Source organism: Astatotilapia calliptera, chromosome 7 (assembly GCF_900246225.1).
Source record: "Astatotilapia calliptera chromosome 7, fAstCal1.2, whole genome shotgun sequence".
Lineage (NCBI taxonomy): Eukaryota > Metazoa > Chordata > Actinopteri > Cichliformes > Cichlidae > Astatotilapia > Astatotilapia calliptera.
Window position 1 is genome coordinate 55,973,727 of NC_039308.1, and position 22,079 is coordinate 55,995,805.

Genomic DNA, 22,079 nt, shown 5'->3' on the forward strand with positions numbered 1-22,079 from the left:
AATGCTTTAGAAATTGCTACATTTTAAAGTATAATGTATGAGCAATACATGAATGTATGTGAGCAGCCAACCAAACCAGCCTGTGGTGTTCTGCCAGGAGCATTTTCACGCTACATGCATTTGCATTTGACACCCTAATGGCTATCTAAGGCTTCCCTATTGTTCACAAGTCTCAAACTTTGTCTATAATTACATTTTTCCCACTTCTCCAATCCAAGAAAATCTCTGTTAGTGAGTTTCTACATGGAATAGTCTTCATTAAGTGTAATTTGATTGACAGCTTTGATGATTTTATTCTTCATTATGTTGATTTCTTGACTTAAAAAAATAAATGCACGCTTAAATTTATAATAAACACTCCTGATGGTCTAATGCAAATTTTGATTTTCTCAGAGCATTTGTTACATTAATAATTTAGTTTTTGTGAAATTTTAAAATTTGTGCATTTAAATATCATGTAATATTTTTACATATAAAAGAAGGCATTATAGATATTGTACATCAAGCTGCCTTATATTTAGCAAACCCAGTAAGTCCAGTATTAATGCATTGTAATAGATGTTTTTGTACCAAAGTGCACCTCATAGTGGGAATATTTCATAGAAAATGTTTTTGTGGCCAGGTCAACACTTTTGGTTAATGATGGAATACTTAAAAATCTGGCTGTGTGTTAGTGTTAGTGGTAACTCACCAATGATTAACTAGAAGAAAATTTCACAAATAAATAAACACCTGATTTACTGCTGCTGTGGCTAATAAATTACCCTGTTGAGCTTGTCGTTTGCAGTTTTTCTTACTTGACTTCATTATAATTTTACTTACACTGTGATTCCTTTTTTCCTTTTATAAATACTTAATATCCCAAAGCTTTACAGTGGTTCCTTTTATCACAAATTGGATGATGTAACTTAAGAAATACAGTCTCTCAGGCTGTTGTTGTTGACCTAAATAGTAAGCAGAATGCCAGATAGGTTGCATTTTGCAGACGTATAAAGCACTTCATCTTTTCTTTTCTTTTGTGTGAAAGTGCAGCAGTGTAAGTCAGAACATTAGGAGGAGAACAGCTTCATCCAGGGTCACCTATTCAGGGTCAATTGTGAATAATTTGGGTGCAGTCTTCAGCATTGTGCTAAATACAACATTCTCTCTTATGAGATCCGCTTTCAAATGCGAACTCAACTGTCACCCATTCAGCTGCTGAGAGAGCTTTAAAAGCAATTATCCGTATCTCTCTATCCGTAGCTCCCTTTTGCTTTGCTTATTCTCCTGATTCCTCCCATTTCTGGGGCAAATCCTTGCACATTCCCATCATGTTTTGATGGCCCACTTTTCTGCTAGTGAGACTTTACTGCAAACTGTTTCCTGGGTTTTGTACAAAGACTCATTACTGTAATGCTGTGTTGCATTATATTAGTGTGTGTTGCTAAACTGCTTCAAAGCTAATGCAGACCCGCTAGTAAGAAAAGAATCTGTATGTTTACTTGCTGTATGTCAACAGAGCAAGTTTTTAGAGATGTTCTTTAAACACTCGTTCATTTCAAAGAGTCTTTTTAGTTTTTTGACCTCAGCTGTCAGTGAATTTTCACTTTTTCTAGGCTTGTAATTAGTCTTTTGTATGATTTTTACAATAGAGCACTGATTTCTTGATATTGTATATTAAATTATTGCTGGGGAAGAAGTCTGATTGTTTCAATTCACACTGGTTGTATTTTTAATCACTTACTCATAGGAAGAACTATGAACAAATCTCCACATGTTCCCAAATTTTGGGACCTAATCTATTCCCATTATCACTCAATGTCACACACTGGCTTTGTGAGGTCCAAATTGAACTCTTGCCATTTCTTTTTTTGCACTCAGTAGATTTATAGAGAACGAGCACTTTTCCTGTCCTATTCAGCTTCAAACTACTAATTAATAACTCTTTTGAATGATAAAGCTTTATTTCTAAAATCATCCTTGGATACTTCTCTTTATTTTCTGCAACTGAAGTTTAAAACAGTGTAAAATAATCAGAAATGACCTACACCCAACAAATAATCTGCTGCTCCTTGAAGCAAAGACCTGCTAGAAGCAGATTTCAAACGTGCTGTAAGGATTTGCTTCTTACTAACTGTTAGCGGTTGTGGGTTGCCCTTTGTGCACTCCTTTCCCAGCTGAAGGGGCGGGGTCATGACTTGAACTACAGCAGGAGTCTGAATCTGTCTGAAACATTAACCAGTGCAATACCTCAATCTGCTGGGACGAAAGAAAGCAATCTGCCTATGAAACCAAAGAAATCACCTCACGCCAAAAAGTATCTTTAAGGTTACACTTCTCAAATGCGCGCGCGCGCACACACACACACACACACACACACACACACACACACACACTAAATGGCTTTTTTTGTGTTTCCACTCCTCTCACTATAAAGTGATATAATCTTTTATTAATGGTCAGTGCTTATCTGGTGACATGGAGACCGTTTTAATGATTAATCTGAAGAGGAAGTGCTCATTGTACACAGGGAGATCTTTAGGATCTTGGAGAACCACTGTGCTGTTTTCAGTTAAAGACGTGAGAAAGATTGTATTAATTAGAACAGACCATCAGATTGGTTAGAAAGCCTGCGAGAGATCAGGACACAGTCAAAGAGAGGTAACTTTTATCCATTCACTTTCCTAACTGCTTTTAAAATTTAGGAGCCTATCCCACCTCTCATCAGGCAATAAGCAGAGTACCCTCGACAGGTTATCGGTCTACCAGAGAGCTAACAAAGCTCAAATTCTCACATTCACACCAGTGGCCAGTTTAGAATCACAGATTAACCTGACATGCATCCAGACTAGTACCAACCTTGAAATTTTAAAGTTGTTTAACAGCGTTCATTTTGAAAGTTGTCCAAAAGCTAGAATATTAAAAATGCCTGACAAAGGCCTTAAAAATTCATTAAGTAAGCAACCAGAGCGAGCAGCTCCCTAAACCACGTCTTATTATCGATAAATTCAGCATTTTCAAAAGAAGACTGAGGCTGTTAAGCTAAAGCTGAGCTCTACTTTTTGCCTCACCCTCAAGAAACAGCATCTTTATGCAAATTCACCAGTAAGGCTGAAGCAATGAATTGTGAATTTTTAAAATATTTTTAAATATATGTATCACACATTTGGCCACATGCGATTTTTCCTACTAAACAAATTTTCAAAATGACGTGTTCTTACTCCTCTGATTATTTCTAGATTTTTTTTTTGTTTTGTTTTCAGAGTTTCAAACTGGGCGGCACGACACGATCAGGCGTCAGAGATCTCAGGGTCACACCTGCTTCCCTGGCTGTGTTGAAACTCTTTCTGCCACAGGTTTATATCAATAAAACCTTTTGTAAGTCTGCTGTGGCTCTTGTAATGCTATATTAAAATTGCAGTCAAAGCGAGGAAGTGGTTCATTAGAATTAATTAGAAATTTCAGGACATTCTTTCTCTCTTGCAATCACCTCTATCTTGTAATTAGAGCGAGTGGTGGGAGGATAATGCAGCTGTGCTGTGTAGAGGGCACCAGGGAGCAAGAGAGATGCATGAGATTGCTGCTGAATACTAAACAAACTTGCTCTTTCCATGTAACAAAAGAACAGATGTCCTGTCTGACTCTTCTGTTAAAGAAGCTTTTTTTAATGTGTTTGGGTTCTTGCTGTCTGTGGTTTCCTTGAGCTTGGCTCTAGGATCCAGTAATAAAACCAAGATTTGGAATGGTGCCTAAACGCTTTAGTCATTTAGATCATTGTTGCTTTACTTGTGTGTCTGTTTAAGGACTGAAACTCTGAATTTTGAACTCTTGGGAAACCGTGTTTATCCCTAACCCCAAACGCATTTTTGGTGGCATGGATTGGCTCCAGGGCCACTGCAAATCAATATAAAGTTATTCTAAGTGATCAGAGGTCACAGCCACAGTGGTCACTGATTGGGTCAACATATAGGGGAGATTGTGGCGCCATTAAAACGTCAAATGAGTAAATATATTTTGGGAGAATGGTATTAATCCCTGCAGGAGAGATCCAGACTCTTGGAGAATCAGTTTCACAGCACACTTAAAAATTTCTTACTAAGGCATGTTATTATTGGTTTTTCCATTAATTTGTCAGCCAATGTGTGATAGTGTCCAGGCAGACTGAGGGGTTCCTGCTGTTCCATTTTTCAAACAGGCACGTCAGATCGGTTAGTGATAATACAACAAAGTAATAATCTTGAAGTGACAGTGGCGAGCACCCGTGCAACCCCCCAGTCTCGCTGCATAAAGGTCAGCTACCCTCAGTCGCAGAACTCCAGTGGGCATTTGGCACACAGTCATGGTGGGTAAGCGACAAGCTCGGCATTGACAAGCCTTTTCCTAATGAAGTGCCTGTTATCTGCAGCCGGAGTAATGACATGCAGGGGTGTGCTGCCAGGAACGCTTCTACTTGCCTTCACGGGGCAAAGGAGGAGGAGGAATAAGACAGACGGCTGACTGTGGGTGCTCAACCTTCACCTCAGCTGACCCCCTCATTAGTCACTGTGAGCACTGAGACTTGAATACTAGGAAGACTTCAGTCAATTAGATTCAGGCACAGACACGAGCTGGGTGTTTTTTTTTTTTTAGATTTGATTGCTTTCTTTTAGAGGCTGCCCCCCCCCAAAAAAAACAAACAAACAAACAAATCCATCAAACTAGTTATAAACTAGTTCATAATGAATTCAAATCTGTAATTGCGACTAACAATCTAAAGTTGAAACACCAGAAACGCAGCGGAATTAGAATTAATTTGCCTTGATATTTCCAGCCCCGATGGATATGAAAATACCAATATTTACCGTCCTAGTAGGCCCGTTTGGCTTTGAAACAGCACTCGGGGAAAATATCTGGCCTTTTTGCTTCTAAAAGCTTTCATCAACACACAACTGTGTTGTAGTTCCACTGAATGGCAGTAAATATTAGCAATAAGATACTAAAAGCTTGCAGACGAACATTGTGATCTACCAGTGGGCTTCTTTTATCTGACCTACATTTGTTGTAAAAATAAATAAATAAATAGTGGAAATGTAAGATTTGCTAGGGAACAGCTTTTTTTTTCTCTGCAGAAGAAGAGCTTTTCACCAGCTTGTCTCTCATTTTTTTCTTATTATTTTGGGTTTTGTGAACAGTGTCCATAGGATTTATTAGCTGAAAAGCATTACGCTCTGCACGTAGACACTGTACAATATGATGTGTAATTTGTAATGCAACTAAAGCAGTGAAGTTATGGTCTAAAGCAGCGGTCCCCAACCTTTTTTGTGCCACGGACCAGTTTATGCCCGACAATAGTTTCACGGACCGGCCTTTAAGGTGTCGCGGATAAATACAACAAAATAAAACTAGTACCGGTACCGAAAAAAAGAAGATTTATTCATAACACACGTGAAAAGACCCAGGAAAACAGAGTTAACAATAAAAACGATAACAAAATAACTGAAAACCGATAAAAACCCTGAAAACCATATTTCACACCTGAGCCTCAACTCTTGCGGCCCGGTACCAAACGACTCACAGACCGGTACTGGTCCGAGGCCCGTGGGTTGGGGACCGCTGGTCTAAAGAACCAAAATAAGATGAAGATAAGAAATGTCAAGCTGAGTTTTGTGTGTCACAAGAGTTGCTCTCTTTTTTCTCTTTTTTGCTCTCTAAGTTCCACAGTTTCACCGATTCCTTTATTTATGGTAAATGGTCTGTATTTGTAAAGCGCTTTACTTGGTCCTAAGGACCCCAAAGCGCTTTACACTATACACAATCATCCACCCATTCACACACACATTCACACACTGGTGATGGCAAGCTACAGTGTAGCCACAGCCACCCTGGGGCGCACTGACAGAGGCGACCACCACCAGTAGACAACAGGTGAAGTGTCTTGCCCAAGGACACAACGACCGAGACTGTCGGAGCCGGGGCTCGAACCGGCAACCTTCCGATTACAAGACGAACACCCAACTCTTGAGCCACGATTGCTGTGTTTACAGCATGTTTTAAAGATTCTGTGCTGGAATATGTTTTATACTGCTGGAACTACAGCTACAAGAACACAGAACACACACCAAGAATACCCGTTCAATCAATGAAATTTCGCTTTGATCTGCAACAACCTAAAGCTACTTCCACATCTGCTTTATGAGGCTGTGGTACAGCAGCGTTTAAATGTATCCAATTTAAAAGTTAAGAACTCTAGTGTGCAACCATCACCTTAGCATTAAGCAGCAGCACCGTGTGCGCACTGAGCAGTAAAATAATTCACTGAAACGTTAATTTCCAGGATTATTATATGTTCTTTAGATTTTTTTTTTTTTTAAATTTAGATTTTATCATCGTCATCTGGTAAGCTCTTTGATTGGAGTAGGCGGAGCTCAAAGGGGTCATACATCAAAGAGTGATATGATGTGTAAAATGCCCATTTATATATGAGTGCGCACAGAGCCTGAAGGAGAGAGAAATTAAATAACCACCATCATTATACCCGTTATCTCCAACTAGAGGTTTAGGTGTAGTGGAATCGCTAAGTCAAAGAAAGCCTGACTTGGTTTGTTTTATACCTTTCTGGACTTGAGGTTTAGGCTTGCAAAAGTTCCACATTAAGTCAACCCTGTGATCTTGTACCTGGCCTCATGTTTCCCAGTCAGGGTGGTAGTTGTTGAGCAGTGACAGCACTGGAGTAGCCTTAGGATTAATGGTGCTGTCTTCCCGATATTGATTAATCACCAACCTTTTAACCTCGTCACATTTACTAGGCGTATGCTCTGATGTAACGCGTTAATACCACAGAAGCCGAGACACTGAAGTGTCGTAGACAGCTCAGTTTCACATGCTTAATTAAAACTTTTTAAATGTACTTGACCTTAAGGATTTTGAATCTGCTTAAAATTTCAGCTCTGCTATTTGAGGTTATTTGAGTTTAGCTGCTCAGTTCTTCTGTATTTCCCACGAAATATGCCATGATATTGTACCGTATGTCACCCACGCACTCAATTATTACCCTGCCTGGCTTTCTGTAGCGATGCACACAGTTGTAATAATCACTTTTAATGTATTGGCAAATTAAATCTGCAGGTGTCTGCAGTTGTGTAAAACACTTCCAGTGCTAAACAATTATACTGAGAAACTCTCAGTTTGTTCTTTTGCTTCTTTCCAAACAGCGTGTTCAGAAAGAAAGTCCCCCAATCATCATATTTATTCACTGTTCACTCCACATTTTCCCCCTGGTCTTCAGCGTCCCACCTGTAGTGGCTCTATGCCCCACCAGTGGGCCCTGCTGCACAGTTTGAGAACCATTGCTCTGAGGGAAGCTTCATTGTGAGACTCAGAAATATAAGCAAACCCGAGAAAGACCTCATCACTTTTAATCCTTTCTCTTTTTAAGCTGTGTGATGGGGTTTATTCCAGACACTTCAGATGGCTCTGGCTTCGTATTAATATTAGATGAATCCAAGATATATCTGCTGGAGTGAGCAAAGCATTCTTCTAGCAGGAAATATTTCTCATTTTAAAGGCTTAGCTTTTCTTGGCTGAATTTTTTTGGGGCCATGTGCTCGAATATGTGATTTGCTGCTTTTGAATTTCAGTTTTTCTGCTCTTCTATTGCAGCGGGATGCAAAGGGACAATATCTGTTTGACCTCATCTGCCATAACCTCAACTTACTGGAAAAAGACTATTTTGGCATCAGATATGTGGATCCAGACAAGCAGCGGGTAAGTGTTTACATCTGTGAGTGTGGCAAGAGGTTTTTTGTGTTTATACTAATGTGCATTTCATTTATGGTTTTCTTAGTGAGGTACTTTTCACAAAATTAAAATCTAGTCTGAGAGAAAGAAATGCTCATCCTTGAAATACACAATATCATTAAGGTGAACGGCATCTGTTTCTTCCTGGAGGTCAGATGAGATTATCTTTAATTAGTCTCATGTCTTTGCACGAGCTTTGAGTCTTGATAGAAAGTTCAGCTAATGCCTAATGGGCCCATTGTTTTACTAGAGAGGGAAATAGAGAACCAGTTAAAGTTGAGATGTTAAAAATTATTTAATTTACTGGAATCATAAACCTCAAATATTTAAAACGTTTTCTATAAATGGTAGTATGTTTGTGTGACATGAAACTCGCCTCATCTGAGTCACACGTTAGTCTGTTGCTAAGAAAGCTGTATTGATGTTGAAAACTTTTGCATTCCTACTTTTTGTGCACATAAAAAAAATGATCAGGGGACAATAAGGGGATTGGAAGATGATCTGACCTTAATAGTGCCAGTGAAATGGTATTAACATCCATCCGTACTTCTTATATGTTATGACATATACATTAACGTGTTTGCGTTAGTTATTGTTAAATTGAAATTGTTCATAAGAAAGGAAATTTTCAGCTCCTCAGACAATTCCTCCTTTGGTATTTTAGATAATTTTCAATTTTATTCAATCTTATTTATATAGCCTCAGGGGAATATATATTGTAATTTGACAGAAAACCCCAACACTCAGACAACTGTGCAAGAACTTAGTGATAGTGAGCGACAGTGGGACGGAAAAACACTCTTTTAACAGGAAGTAGAGATCCAGAGATTAAGAATTACTAATCATTAAATGCAAAGTGGCTTATAAACTCAAAGTGGGTGAAAAGAGGTAAATGGAGAAGAAACGCTCAGTTCATCATGGGAAGCCCCCAGCAATCAAGGCCTATTGCAGCATAACTAAGGGAGGATTCAGGGCCACCTGATCCTGCTCTAACCATATGCTTTATTGAAAAGGTCAGTGTGGCAGGGTGTGGTTTGTGGCTCAGCTGCAGGGGAGGGGTCGAGCAGTGGGTTTAGGGTGTGGTGTCAGGGGAGGCCGGCTCGCACACCTGACCTCATCACCTAATCAAGTCTACCCTGTTAAGGATGTTGCTGGGACTGGAGGGGTGAGCGGTGTGTGCTACAGAAATGGGGCAGCTGGAAAGACGGAACTTTAAAAACTGGAAAATAAAAGACGCTGAAAAACTGCAACACTGTGGTCGTCGAGTCCTTCATTGTCACAGAACGTTTTAAGCCTAATCTTAAAAGTAGAGAGGCAGTTCCTACTTCTGGTGAAAGAGTATATAGTCTTTGAGTTGAAACTAGAGTGCTAAGTTTTTAAACTGCCTTGTTTTATCTCTGGCTTCCAAACTTTTAAAAGCAGAAGCTGTTGAATGTGAACTAAGAGTGACTTTTTTGCACACATTACTGTGTTGCGTTGTGTCAAAACGACGTGCATGCCTGCAGTTTAAAATTTGAATGTTTTTGATTTAGAGCGAGATTGTGGTCCAGAGTGAAAAGTTGTGTTCTTCGGTGTCTCTTACTCACGCCACCTTTCAGACTGAAGGCCGTCCCAACAGGCGCTTCTGCTGTGAGGCATATAGTTGCACTGCTGGATTCATGAAGTATTAACATGTTCACAGATCGTGTTGTAGCTCTTCAGACAAGAACCAATTTCTGCTGATGCTGCATTTCCTATGCTGTCACTCAGGGCTATTTTGGTGGTTGTTGCTGTGGGTGGGTTGGGTTGGCGAGAAGACAACACCGGAGAAAGATGGAGAGAGAATACGATTCCAGTGAAATGCAGGATCTGAATCTCGCTCTAGAAACACACAAGTGTAGCCACCAGAGCCCGGTATTAGTATTATTGTCATGTGTGTATTTTATTAAATTTTATAATGTAACGTGATGATAATAATAATAATAATAATAATAATAATAATAATAATAATAATAATAAAAGATCATCAATGTGGCATATTATTTAAAAAATGCAAATAAACAAAACAAAATTAAAGTCTGATTTTTTGGGTAGATAAAATATTACCAAAGCTGCTGAAAAATGTTATTATGATTATTAGTATTTAAATGAAGTATTAAAATGAGATATATTTCTATTGTTGAAACCACATTATGGATCAATTTTAATTATAATAAAATAAAACTGTGTCATTTGTGTTGCTTTTCAAAAATTCTCTTTTACAGGTATAATTTATTTTTTCATCTTTTGAGTACAAGAGTGTAGCTTTAAAATGTTTCTGGCTATTCCTGCCTGCTCAGCCACATTTTCATGCACAAACTGTAAACTTTGTTTAAACTGCTTAACTTGCGGTCATTAATTTATTATGTCAGATGACTGAATAAACTAATTGAAGTATTATTCTATGGAGTAAATCAGAGTTATATATATCTTTGAATGCTTTAATAAAGAATAAACATTTAATATTAAAGGGAATGGGAAACATTATCTATTACTTTTCCATAATTATTTTATTTACCTGAAGTATTTGATGATGTCATTAAAGAAACCTCTGGAAATTCTTTAGGTTCAATTCAGCATTCGCTTATTGCACTGATCAATCTGTACCGCTCTGACACTATACATGGTGTTAGCAGGTTTTCCCACGTAAAACTGTCAGCAGTAACAGCTGATGTGTGGATTACTCTCAGGGGATGTTTGTGACATTTGTATCTGTCTGTTTTTCTGTCAAATGCAGCATTGGTTGGAGTTCACAAAGTCAATTGCAAAGCAAATGAAATGTAAGTACTTCAGTTACTTTTTGTGTCTTTATAATTAAGCTTTGAAATTAAGTTGGGAAATCTTTTAAAATCGCATACATTATGTAGCAATATGATGTACATTTGATGTAGCAACAGAAAAAGCTAATTGCTTAGTCATTTAAGTAATTTAATGCAATGAAAAAAAAGATCAATAGTTATTTGTCAGTCTGATCGGGGGAATGTAAACAGTTTGTTCAAGTCTGAAGAACTGTGCTTTACATTTTAGTCATTTGGTCTGATTCTGATGTATCAGTATTTCTATTTTTATGTTTCTAATAGTTAAATCTTTGCTGCTTCCTTGTTCAGGTTACTCTATAAAATGTTTTTATTATCTCAGTAAGACTTTTATCTGGATTTAAAAAAAAGAGATTATTATAGATTATAATCTAAGTTTCCTCATGGAAACCGTTAAAAGGAGGACTTTCTAACAGTATTTTTGTACAATATTGCATGTAGATCTGAATATTTCTCCCAAAAAGTCTTCTGCCTTGTATAGTTGAAGAGGTTATATTTTTATGGATGAATGCAGTGTAATAATAGATCACGTTAAATTCAATTACCGGTATTCAACCTGTCTCTTACTGAGGAGTCCTTTTAAACAAATTTTGAAGATTAGAATTGATAACAAACTCTTGAGATGACGAGTTTAGTCAATTTAAATGTCCAATTAATTAATTTACTCATCAAATTGAATTACATAGATACACTGATGGACAACTAGCGTATATTTTCCAACAGTCATGCTGAAGAATAATGTCCTTTCCTCCACGCAACACAATCATTTAAAATTCAGTCTTTTGGTTAATGTTAGATTAATATATTAGGAAAATTGTTGGTTGATTTGTTATTTTTAGCAGAGCGACAGAGTGTATGCATCGATCAAGAGACACAAAACACCTGTCAGATTTCACGTTTCTGCTGATTGTTGGCAATTATTGAAGTTATCCTCGCACATGTCTCAAATATTTCCTGTTTGTTTCCTCCAGCTCAGCCTCCGTTCACCATGTGTCTGAGAGTTAAGTTCTACCCTCCTGATCCTGCTTCTCTCAAGGAGGAAATCACTAGGTATGACCCACTGTGGTAGCTTTCACCTCAAATGAGTTGATAAAGGCTGTTTGTGTTTTCTTGTTTTTCTAAAGCTAAAGTTTGCTAAAGAGGGAAAGAAGAGAGATGGCAGCTGTGCTGGGGCGTTGTTTTGTTTCTTCGGATTAGATTTGTGCTGTGAAACTTCTAGACTGAGCAAACATGCCTCTTTCTGAAACATTATTCATGTGCCTTCATAATTAAAATGCTTGAGCACTTTACCGTCTAAAACGTTATGATGAATATTACACAGAACACCATTACAGAGGAATGTAACAGCCTTCTCTGGCAGTGCTGAAAGTTAATGGTTGGAAGATTAAAAGCAACATCATGCAAGATTTTTGTGCAAACGCACACATTCTCCATGTAATAATCCTCTTCAAATATAGTCCTGTCTTAATAACGTATCACTTTAAATTGGTGAAAGTAACACTTTCACTCGGACCGAACAGCTGTGAGTTCACACGGTGTCAGTTTGCACTTGTATTCATTACTGACAGGAGAGAGGTCCGCTCCGTCTCTCTCTCTGCTGTGTAATAAGATGCATTCATGTTTTCTATTGTACCTAAAGAATAGATGAGTAGATGAGATGGGGGCAAAGGTTTCTAATTGAAAGTGGAAATGAATTAGAGAGAAAGGAGTGAGTTCATGGTTATTATTATAGTGCAGTGGGCAGAGCATGGTGCAGACCACAGACAAGACAAATAATCAGTTGCATGCTCATTCACTGCGTACGCCCACTCATTGAAATTGGACTGTTTGGACACTATGTTAATACCAAATTAAATTCAAGGCAAAATAGGCAGCTTTTTGATAAGAGATAAAAATACACTCACCTGCCACTTCATTAGGTATACCCTTTCAACTGCTTGTTAAGGAGCTATTTCAATAACTCAGTGTATTTCAGCAGTTAAGACGACCCGCTGAAGTTCAAACTAAGCGTCAGAATTGGGAAAAAATGTGATTTAAGTGACTTTGAGGATCGACTATCTTGTTTTAGCTCATTCCGATTGATCGTCTCATTTAGTGTTTGACATTATGTTGACATTAGCTTGTCATTTTTCAGATGCTCATTGTTTTTAGAGTTTTCAGCTTTAAGTGACTAACGCTGCCTTACACACAGTGAAACTGGACTAGATTGCTTTGAGCTTGACCAGCCCGGTCTGATTAGTCTGGATTTCTGCTGTAACATCCAGATCAGAACTTGGTGTAAACAACATGAAAGGATGGATCCATACTGCCTTGCATCACCGGTTCAAGCTTTTGGTTGTGGTGTAATGGTGTAAGAGGACACTTTGGGACATTATGGGCCCCTTAGTGCCAACTGAGCGTTGTGTAAATGTCACACCTTACACAAGTATTGTTGATGACCATGGCCATCCCTTTATGAGCCCGTCAGTATGGACCTCTGTGTGAGGAATGTTTTCAGCACTTTGTTGAATCTATACCACAGTGGACCTTATGAAGTGTCCAGTGAGTGTTATTTGTAGTTACAGGTTATCTTTATTGCAGCATGGTGTTGATTTTCACCACCTACAATAAAACAAAAAAAACAACAGCAAAAAGAGCAAAAATGGGAGTACCAGATTAACAACATGGTCGGTTGAATTTATTTTGTAATAACAGACTGGTTTGACATCAGCCTACAGTTTTATTTGCCTCCTGTTTCCTTTTTGGTTTGTTTATTGATGGCAGATGTGAGTCCTTGTGGCTATTCCATGTATAAGCTAATGCAGTGGCGTTTCAATGTCCATTATGCAGAACTGTTCTTTTAGCACAGTTTGGTATGGTTATGGTTATAGCATCTCTCTTCACCTGTCTGCACTTCTACTTTGATTCTAACTTACTAAATATAGGCAATATTTTTTATCCCAGTAACATCCTTGACATCCTTCTTTCAGCCCTTTATAATCACGAGTGAAAATCTGCTATTATGTATAAAAGAATTAGTTGGCTATGCTCATTAGTGCTCATATCAGTGTGCAGATGTTTTGAAGTGTAATCAAAAGATCAGCAGCCATCAGCACCAAATAGCTGGGGATGTTGTTGTGCGTGCAGTTTACTCATCATATTTTTAAAAGGGTCTGTGAATCTGCTGCCATGTGAATAACATGGGATGTCTCCATTTTAAAAAAAAAAAAAAAACATTGTGGAAATGTTCTAGACACTAAAAAGAAAGCAGGTCTTGGGGGTTTTTTAGTGTTTTTTCACCTCTAACTATAACAACAGTAATGATAATGGTAGTAATAATAATATTCATCTCTACTATTATTCATCATCATCTTTGCTGCAAATCATTAAGGTTCGCGATTCAGGAGCTGATTGGTTCGATGAGCCTGAAACTAGGCAGGAGATTTTAAGAAAAGCACAGCGGCATCAGTAGCAGCTTCTCCCTCGGGGTCTTTCTGCCATTATTTCACCCAAAACAAAACCCTCATTTCAACTAAATCAAAAAGAAATATTCAAACCACCCATGGGGAACACGAACACAACATGTAGCCTTTGCTCGGGTTTGCCATGCCTGCTTGCTTCATCGTTTACCTGCTAATGTTCACTGAGAAAATCAGCTGTATTTATGACCAGTTTTCTTATAATCAGTGAGAGCAGCTGACGTGGTTTTTGTCCTTTGTAGATATCTTGTCTTCCTGCAACTCAAGAGAGACCTCTATCACGGTCGGCTCCTGTGCAAAACCTCGGATGCGGCTATGCTGGCTGCCTACATCCTTCAAGGTAATGAAAAGTGACAGATGGAAATTACTTGTACCACTCTCTGCTTCTCACTGTGTTCTCAACCTCTGTTTTACTGTGCCTCATAGAGCACCGTCCTGATAAACACCACCAGCCAAGCAAAATAGATTTTCTGAGGATTTTTTCACAAGAACGAAAAATACTCCTCAGAGAGTTCCCTAACGTGATGCAATGAACTTTTCGCTCTATGTGATTTAGCAAACTACTCAGAAACAATGAAAGCTTGTTCTGTACCGTATGATAATTACGTCAGTTGCGAGGTAATGAACAAGAAAATCGCACTCTGTTATAAAGTCTTTGAAGCTGTTATCTGGCATCTTGTCATCTTTGAACCACACACACAGTCTCAGCTGGCTTCACAGGGAGGCAGGTCCTCCTGAGGAGGATGGCCTGATGAATTAAACATAGGCTGCCTGGTCAGCTCCTCTTTGCAGAGAGGAATCAACGTCAGGGTCATCTAAGGGAGAACAAAACGGCAAGAACCACAAACAAATCTGGCCATGTTTAGCCCGACTCCCCTGGCATTTAAATCTAACGTCTATCTGATATGAATGTCTGTGGACATGTTTAAAATGTAAATCTTTTTTATTTTGTTATTCCCCCTCCAGCTGAGATCGGTGATTACGACCCTGGGAAGCATCCTGAAGGTTATAGCTCCAAGTTCCAGTTCTTTCCTAAACATTCTGAGAAGTTGGAGCGAAGGATTGCGGACATACACAAGACGGAGCTGATGTAAGAGCCAAAATATATGACCTGCAATCGCTCAGCCAAAAGAAACACTAGACTTGCTTTGACATTTATGTAATTGACTGGCTTGATGAGGTATCAATGGTTTGCGCTGGGCTGGATAGACAGATTATCATCTGTTATTTGAGCAGATAGCGGCGAAAAGCACTTAGACTGTAGCTTGCCCTTTATTTGAACAGTTATTAGCGACGGGTCCTAGCCACAGCATTAACCTGATAAGTAGCAGTGAAAGTGATCTGATGGAGCGGGTTCATGAAGAGGCACAGGAAAAAACACTTTGGAGACAGCTGCTGAGCTGATTAAGCATTTCATTCATTCATCTGCATCATTTTTAAAAATGAATGAATGAGCCACCGTGTTATCTTGCATTATTTTGAGGTTGTTTAATAGTTAAAGGTGTCTGGAACAAATAGGGGGCAAGTAAAACAAAAATTAAAAAATAAAAATCAGTTTAAAGAAATAATCTGAGTCACAGTAGAGATAGAATTGCAAAAGCCTACTTTAGATGCTGTGGGAGGACAAACCATATGAGACACTGCTGCCCACTAGTGGTGTGTCTTTTACTTAATACCATGTAAGCACAGAGCTGCCCTGAATACTTAGGTTAATGTGACAGCCAGAAAGAAGCTGACATCAATAATAAGTGTTTCTTTTTGTTTTTTGTCATCCTATAGTTTATTTGCTTCAATTGATCTTGTGTTCATATTTGATCTGTTTGGGCGCTTATTCATCTTTACCTCTTTTAGTCTCACTAAACGAGTAGATCTCATTATTGGAAATGTATTTGTTCGTTCCTCTCTTCCAAGCCTTTTCACATTTAGACATCTCGATATTTAGTTTTTAATGTTTGTGGTGGACTGACACAGAAAATCTCTCTTAGTGGACAGAAACCTGAAATATCAGAGCGAAATTTCCTACAGAAAGCTCAGATGCTGGAGACGTATGGTGTTGATCCACATCCATGCAAGGTTGGGTGGCATTTTTTTAAAATTACTATTTTGCTCTCTTTAGACATGTTGTAAATGCTTTTCTGTCCATTTTGAATGGTTAAATATTCCTTTGGGATCCTCTTCGGTTTTATCTCATTAAGTTTTATTTTGAAATTGTTTTGTGTGCTTCAGGATGTATCTGGGAACCCTGCTTTTCTCGCCTTCACGCCGTTCGGTTTTGTGGTGCTTCAGGGAAACAAGAGAGTTCATTTTCTCAAATGGTGAGCCAAATGTGAAACATTTTCTCATGTGAGCCAATCGCAGCGCACTCCTCGAGTACTCAACTCACAGCAGATCTGTGAGAAGACAAGCATTTTTACTGCGGGCCTTTAGTTAATCTTATTTGACATACATGCTTTTTATGCAGAGTAATCTACATGAAACAGCGCGTGCACAGCAGCTGGATGTACAGTCACAGTCAACAGAGCGACTCCATCTGCCTCTACCTGTGACACGTGCCGGGGGCTCGCATGAACACAGATGGCTAATTACAGCAGCTAAACTGCAAACTAGATCAAGAAAAGATACTAGGAGCTTGTACTTGCAGCTGATTTGAGCTTAATTTAATTCAGGAAAATGCCTCATTGGTTAAATGAAAGTCTACACAGCATGGTGCATTTCTGTTAAACTTTTACCTGCATGCTTTTAAGTCAAGAGGTTACCGTCATGATTATGCAGCCAGACTTATTATGTAATATGTTTGCAGCATTTAGGCTAATGGCTTTGTTTGCTTGCCATCAGCAGCACTCAGATTTCCCTTGCTCTCCATTCCCTGTCTGCAGGGAATATTAACACTTTTTTATTTTGGCATCCAAAACATATCTGTGACTGTTTATACGAACTATAATGAATATTTAAAGAGGCTGTGGCTTTGTGTGCATTGTCTTTCGGACAGGAACGAGGTGACCAAACTCAAGTTTGAAGGCAAGACTTTTCACATATATGCAAATCAGAAGGAGGTGAGAGCATGAATTGTTGGAAAAAGCATATTTTGATGACAGTGTGTCTGTAGAAAGTTTCCATCAGAATTTGTTATATTGTCCTGCACGCCCACTTATTTTCAACGTGCAGGACAAAAAGATCATCTTGACATACTTTGCACCCACACCGGAGGCATGCAAGCACCTTTGGAAGTGTGGAGTGGAGAATCAAGCTTTCTATAAGTAAGTCATTTAATTGTTCTTTTCAACCTTTCATCATGATGTAGTTGCTCTGACAGGCAGGGTAGGATTATGGTACCTCAGTATCCTCAGAGCACTTCCCTTCCTGGTTGTTTTTCAGCGAGAAAATGAGGTGTGAGCTGCTGCTGACCTGTAGTGAACGACTGTGCACTGGCACGAGACCACAAGCACTTTCGTGCTCCTTCTGAGATATGGATCCCCTGACTTAGCCATGAGTAACTGTGCGAGTCTCCTCTGTTCTCTGCAGCCCAGGAATCATGGTTAACAGAAAAAAAAACCCCAAAAGCTCAGTGTGTGAGCTCAGAGGCTCCCAGCGTGACCCTTTCAATGACTCCCTGAAGTGGCAGACTGTTAATCTCTTATCAGCCTTCCATTTATTAAAATCTTACTGTTCTTGGAAGTCTGTGGGAGCAAAAGAGGACACACGATAGAAGCAAAAATATCCCTAGAAAGCAACATGAAATATTAAATATTCATGTCTCACTTAGTATGACAATATAAACATTGAGTCCTGTATGGAGCCGTGTTGAGGATGCACTGCCCAAAGTGCAAAGAGATGAGATGCATAATTTAATAAAAAGAATATTTGATCCTAGTTTCTCGTTTGTTCTGAGATTCAGAAAACAAAAGATCACAGGCATTCGGGGTTTAACTGTGTGTTCGTATTAGGGTCATATTCTCTCTAGAATATATGGGATATTGTCATTGCTTTCCTTCTTGCTGTCTTTGATTGAATGCTTTACTTTTACTTTTTTGTTTTGTTTTTCTCTTCTTTTCCTTTTTCCATCAGGCTTGAGAAGTCAAGTCAGGTTCGCACTGTGTCCAGCAGCAACCTATTCTTCAAGGGCAGCCGTTTCCGCTACAGGTAGAGTACACGACAAGGCAATATGACTGATGACAGGGAGGGGAGGACACTGCAGAAAACCCCCAGCTGGAGTGGAGAGAAGTGTTCCCAGAAGACTTGGCCCTCCTGGCCTTCTGTGCTTTAAAGTCAGGGTACCTTTGCCTGGAGGAAAGGACTGACACCTACCAAGACAGAGGACACAGAGGGGGAAATGAAGGGGACTGATGTCATGACACGCTTTTTTCTTTGGATCTGTTTTAAATCTATATTACGACATAAAAATTACGGAATATTTAGATACTTGCCAGCCACTTTATTAGGTACACTGTGCTAGTAGCGGGTTTGATTCCCTTTTGCTTCTGTTTTAAATCTTCATGGCAGATTCAATAAGGTGCTGGAAACATTGGAAATAAGGTTTAAATGATACTTAATAAGTACCACGGGGCTTAAAATGAATATCCCCCACAACATTACACCACTGTCGCCGTTGGTACGCAGCAGGATGAATCAATATTTTCATGTTGTCTACACCAAATTTTGAATCTACCTGCTAAATGTCTCATGAGACATTGAGACTGATCAGACCAGGCAATGTTTTTCCAGTCGTTTGTTCTGAGCCTGCCCAAACTGTAGCCTCGGTTTCCTGTTATTAGCTGACAGGAGTGGCCTGTGTGGTTTTTCTGCTGCTGTACCCATCTGCTTCAACATTGTGATGTGCATTCAGAGATGCTCTTTTTTTATACTTTGCTTGTAACGAGTGGTTATCTGAGCTACTGTTGCCTTGCTATTGGCTCGAAGCAGTCTGGCCACTGTCCTCTGACATCAACGGGACTTTTTTTCACTGGAGAACTGATGCTCACTGGGTATTTTCTCTCTTTTAATCCATTCTCTGTAAACCCTAGAGATGGTTGCGTGGGAAAATCCCAGTAGATCAGCCCGTCTAGCACCGACAGCATTCAAAGTCACTTAAATCCCCTTTCTTTCCCATTCCTATGCTCAGTCTTGACCATGCCTACATGCAGTGAATTTAGATATTTGCGTTTGAACAGTTGAACAGGTGTACCTAATTAAGTGGCCAAAGAGTCTAGTTTATTACTCCTGTCTACATTAATCTAATTATAATTCTTGTATTTTTGTTTATACTGGTTTTCAGATATCGATTTTAAGATTTCTGACTCTTTAGTTTGTAATGAAAAATTACATTTAAAATTTGTCTCTTTTTGCAAACATTGTTCTGTTTAAATCTTCTTTTGAAAAGTTATTAGTAAAGCTCCTTACACCAGCGATAAGGAAGCATTTTGGCCATAGTAGAAAATCTTAAACTCTAAGAAAATAAACTTAAACCTGTCTGCATAAATACAGCTGAAGGAATGTGACAAAGCAGTCATAGAGAACTTCTGGGTCTGCAAAAGAAAGCCAATGAGGAAGTGCCTTTAAAATGGCATTTCAATTTTTTTCTCATGACCAGAGAGCATGACACTCCTCTAGTTGCAAAAAAAACCAACAAAAAGTATTGAGTTTACAGAAAAGCCTGCTTCTTAATTTATGACCTTTTTATAAAAATTTTCATAATGCATTTATTGTCTTAATCACCAGTTTTAAGTCTTGGTTAATACAACATCATGTTCATTTTGTAAATTATAATCCCATTTAGAAAACAAAGGAGTGTGTATGCTTAAAAGCATGGCTACTTTTAGATTGACCTCAGTTTCTCAGTGACAAGATGGCGAAAACACTCGAGTCAGTTAAATGTGGAGTTCACTTTTAAAGGGCAAACCATGATCATTGTTTTTATATTTTTTGCCAAGAAGTCTGTGTGTGCATTTGTCTTACTGGGTGTAATTCAGTTACAAACTGCTGAATTCACCAGGACAAAATCAATCATGATGCTCATCTACTATACTCATCCACTGCAGTTATAGCTTTCATAGCATTGGGTGAGACCGTGGTGGGTGAATGGTTTTGTGCGTGTGAGCGTGCGTGTATGTGGAACTCATCCTGAGCATCGTCTCTGTGCTTTATAACAGTGGGCGAGTGGCAAAAGAGGTGATGGAGCAGAGTGCCAAAATCAAACGCGAACCTCCAGAAATACACAGGTAGAGTTATGAACTCAGGAGAGGTCAGAATGTTTGATCACAATTTTCTTTAATTTCCTCCATTTTCTTAGGAACCAAGCTACTGTAGATGTCTTTATATCAGCAGCGCCTACTGGCCACAGTACCTTCACTCACAGCTCAGATGTTTACGCATTCCTGTCTGTGTTTGTCTCTGCAGGGCTGGCCTCGTGCCTAGCAGAAGTTGTCCATCCATCACCCACGGGCCGCGGCTCAGCAGCGTACCGCGCACGCGTCGGAGGGCTGTGCACATATCTATCATGGAGGGTAAGAACTGAGTTCCTCACTATTACCGTACCAAGTGCCAGGGGCTGTTCACTTGAATAACTGACACGCAAAATTTGAAATCGTCAATATGAAGATCTAATCTCGATCTTATGGGTGAGATCCTCCTCTTCTTGAGAAATTAAAAAAAAAAAAAAAATGCTTGTACACACAAGCACATGATGTAACTAGAGCTGTTTGGAGCAGTCCATGCTGGTGGGACGTGCTGCAGGTGTGTGCGTCCGTCAGCGTGCCTCACTTCAGTGCAGCATTTTGGAGATGTGTGTATGTTTGACCGCATGTTGTGCCAACACTGTGGCAACTAAAGTCACTTATTCAGCCCACCTGCAGGCCTGCTGGCCCTGAACAGGTGGCTTGAGTGTTTCTGTTATCTCAGATGGACACAGCAGGTGTACACCCCTTTTGTGGGTTAGGGTTAGACCTGGTCTGCCTGCCTGGCTTTTAAGTACATACCACCACTCAGTGGACTCAGAGGTCAGAAGCAGGTGTACCGTCTTAGAGGGTCTTTTGCTGTGGGTTGAAGAAAGCTCCCCGCACCCCTCCTCACCCACCCACCAGTGTGTGTGCTGACTGGGTGACTTGCAGCGGTATTAATACGCCAGCTGAAAATAACCTGGGTCTTTTACTCCATTTATGTCACTGGGTTGGGTGGGGCCAAACCAGGCCAGGCCAATGCTAGTGATTGTAGTACTGGTGTAGGAACCCACTCTTTCACCTCCGCAACTAAAGCAGAACCCTTCGGCCTAACACAAACACACCCTGTGGCCTGGACTCTGGAAAGGGACCATAAGGACAGGATAAGCACGCGCACGCTGCAGCCATGGTGAAGTGTCTGATCCGCATCACCACACGGGTGAATGTCCACCTGCGTATGATCAATCATTGCTACCGGGATGTGAAAGTTCGCGTGCTGAGCCTGGGGCCTCGACTGCTGGGGAAGGCCCTGGGCGTCCTGCCCCTCTACCCTGCCCTGACTGGGCTGCAGGGGTCTGACAAGATTACCCCTCTTTCTGGCGCTTCGCTACCTTCCGTTCAGCCCAGCAATCCTCCAGGTAAACTCACCACAGAACCAGCCAGGAGTGTGCTTTACATGGACTGGCCAGTTCTCTATTCTAAATTAGTCTCTGCCTCCTGAGCGAGGTGAAAGTGATACAAGTCCTGTGGTCTTCTGCGCTTCCAGCTTATTGGACAGGCAAATTTAAGTCGCTGTTGTCATATTTCAAGAGTACAGCATGATAATGTGGTGTGTGTGGTTTCTGTAAAAGTTTTATTATGCTAGAGTGTTCAAAATTTAGAGCTCTAAATATGGCAGATACAAATGGCAAACACATTTTCTACTCACTGGCTCGCTGCTGTAAGCAGAACACAGGATAAGCTGAGGCAGATCTACTCTGAGTAAAGATAGCCGCTGACATTCACACAGCCTTTATGCTGCTTTCTTTTCACTTGACTTAAGTTTCATGTCCGCAGAGGCTTAGGTGCCGGGCATAATCTGCCCTACTTTCTTACAGTTT

At 39.7% G+C, this 22,079-nt stretch overlaps 1 protein-coding gene across 5 annotated transcripts in view; it reads left to right on the top strand.

The window, feature by feature from the left end:
- The window catches only part of frmd5a (FERM domain containing 5a), a 67,618-nt gene that overhangs the window by 40,988 nt on the left and 4,551 nt on the right, over window positions 1-22,079 (top strand). For 4 of the 5 annotated variants that reach the window (XM_026175960.1, XM_026175956.1, XM_026175959.1 and 1 more), the window contains 12 exons: window positions 7,618-7,722; window positions 10,511-10,553; window positions 11,561-11,639; window positions 14,290-14,387; window positions 15,014-15,137; window positions 16,033-16,120; window positions 16,274-16,362; window positions 17,037-17,100; window positions 17,213-17,304; window positions 18,113-18,187; window positions 20,194-20,262; window positions 20,441-20,547. In XM_026175960.1, coding sequence (XP_026031745.1) covers window positions 7,618-7,722; window positions 10,511-10,553; window positions 11,561-11,639; window positions 14,290-14,387; window positions 15,014-15,137; window positions 16,033-16,120; window positions 16,274-16,362; window positions 17,037-17,100; window positions 17,213-17,304; window positions 18,113-18,187; window positions 20,194-20,262; window positions 20,441-20,547 — 1,033 coding nt within the window. The remainder of the gene's footprint in view (window positions 1-7,617; window positions 7,723-10,510; window positions 10,554-11,560; window positions 11,640-14,289; window positions 14,388-15,013; window positions 15,138-16,032; window positions 16,121-16,273; window positions 16,363-17,036; window positions 17,101-17,212; window positions 17,305-18,112; window positions 18,188-20,193; window positions 20,263-20,440; window positions 20,548-22,079) is intronic. The other variant, XM_026175957.1, reaches the window with a different exon arrangement.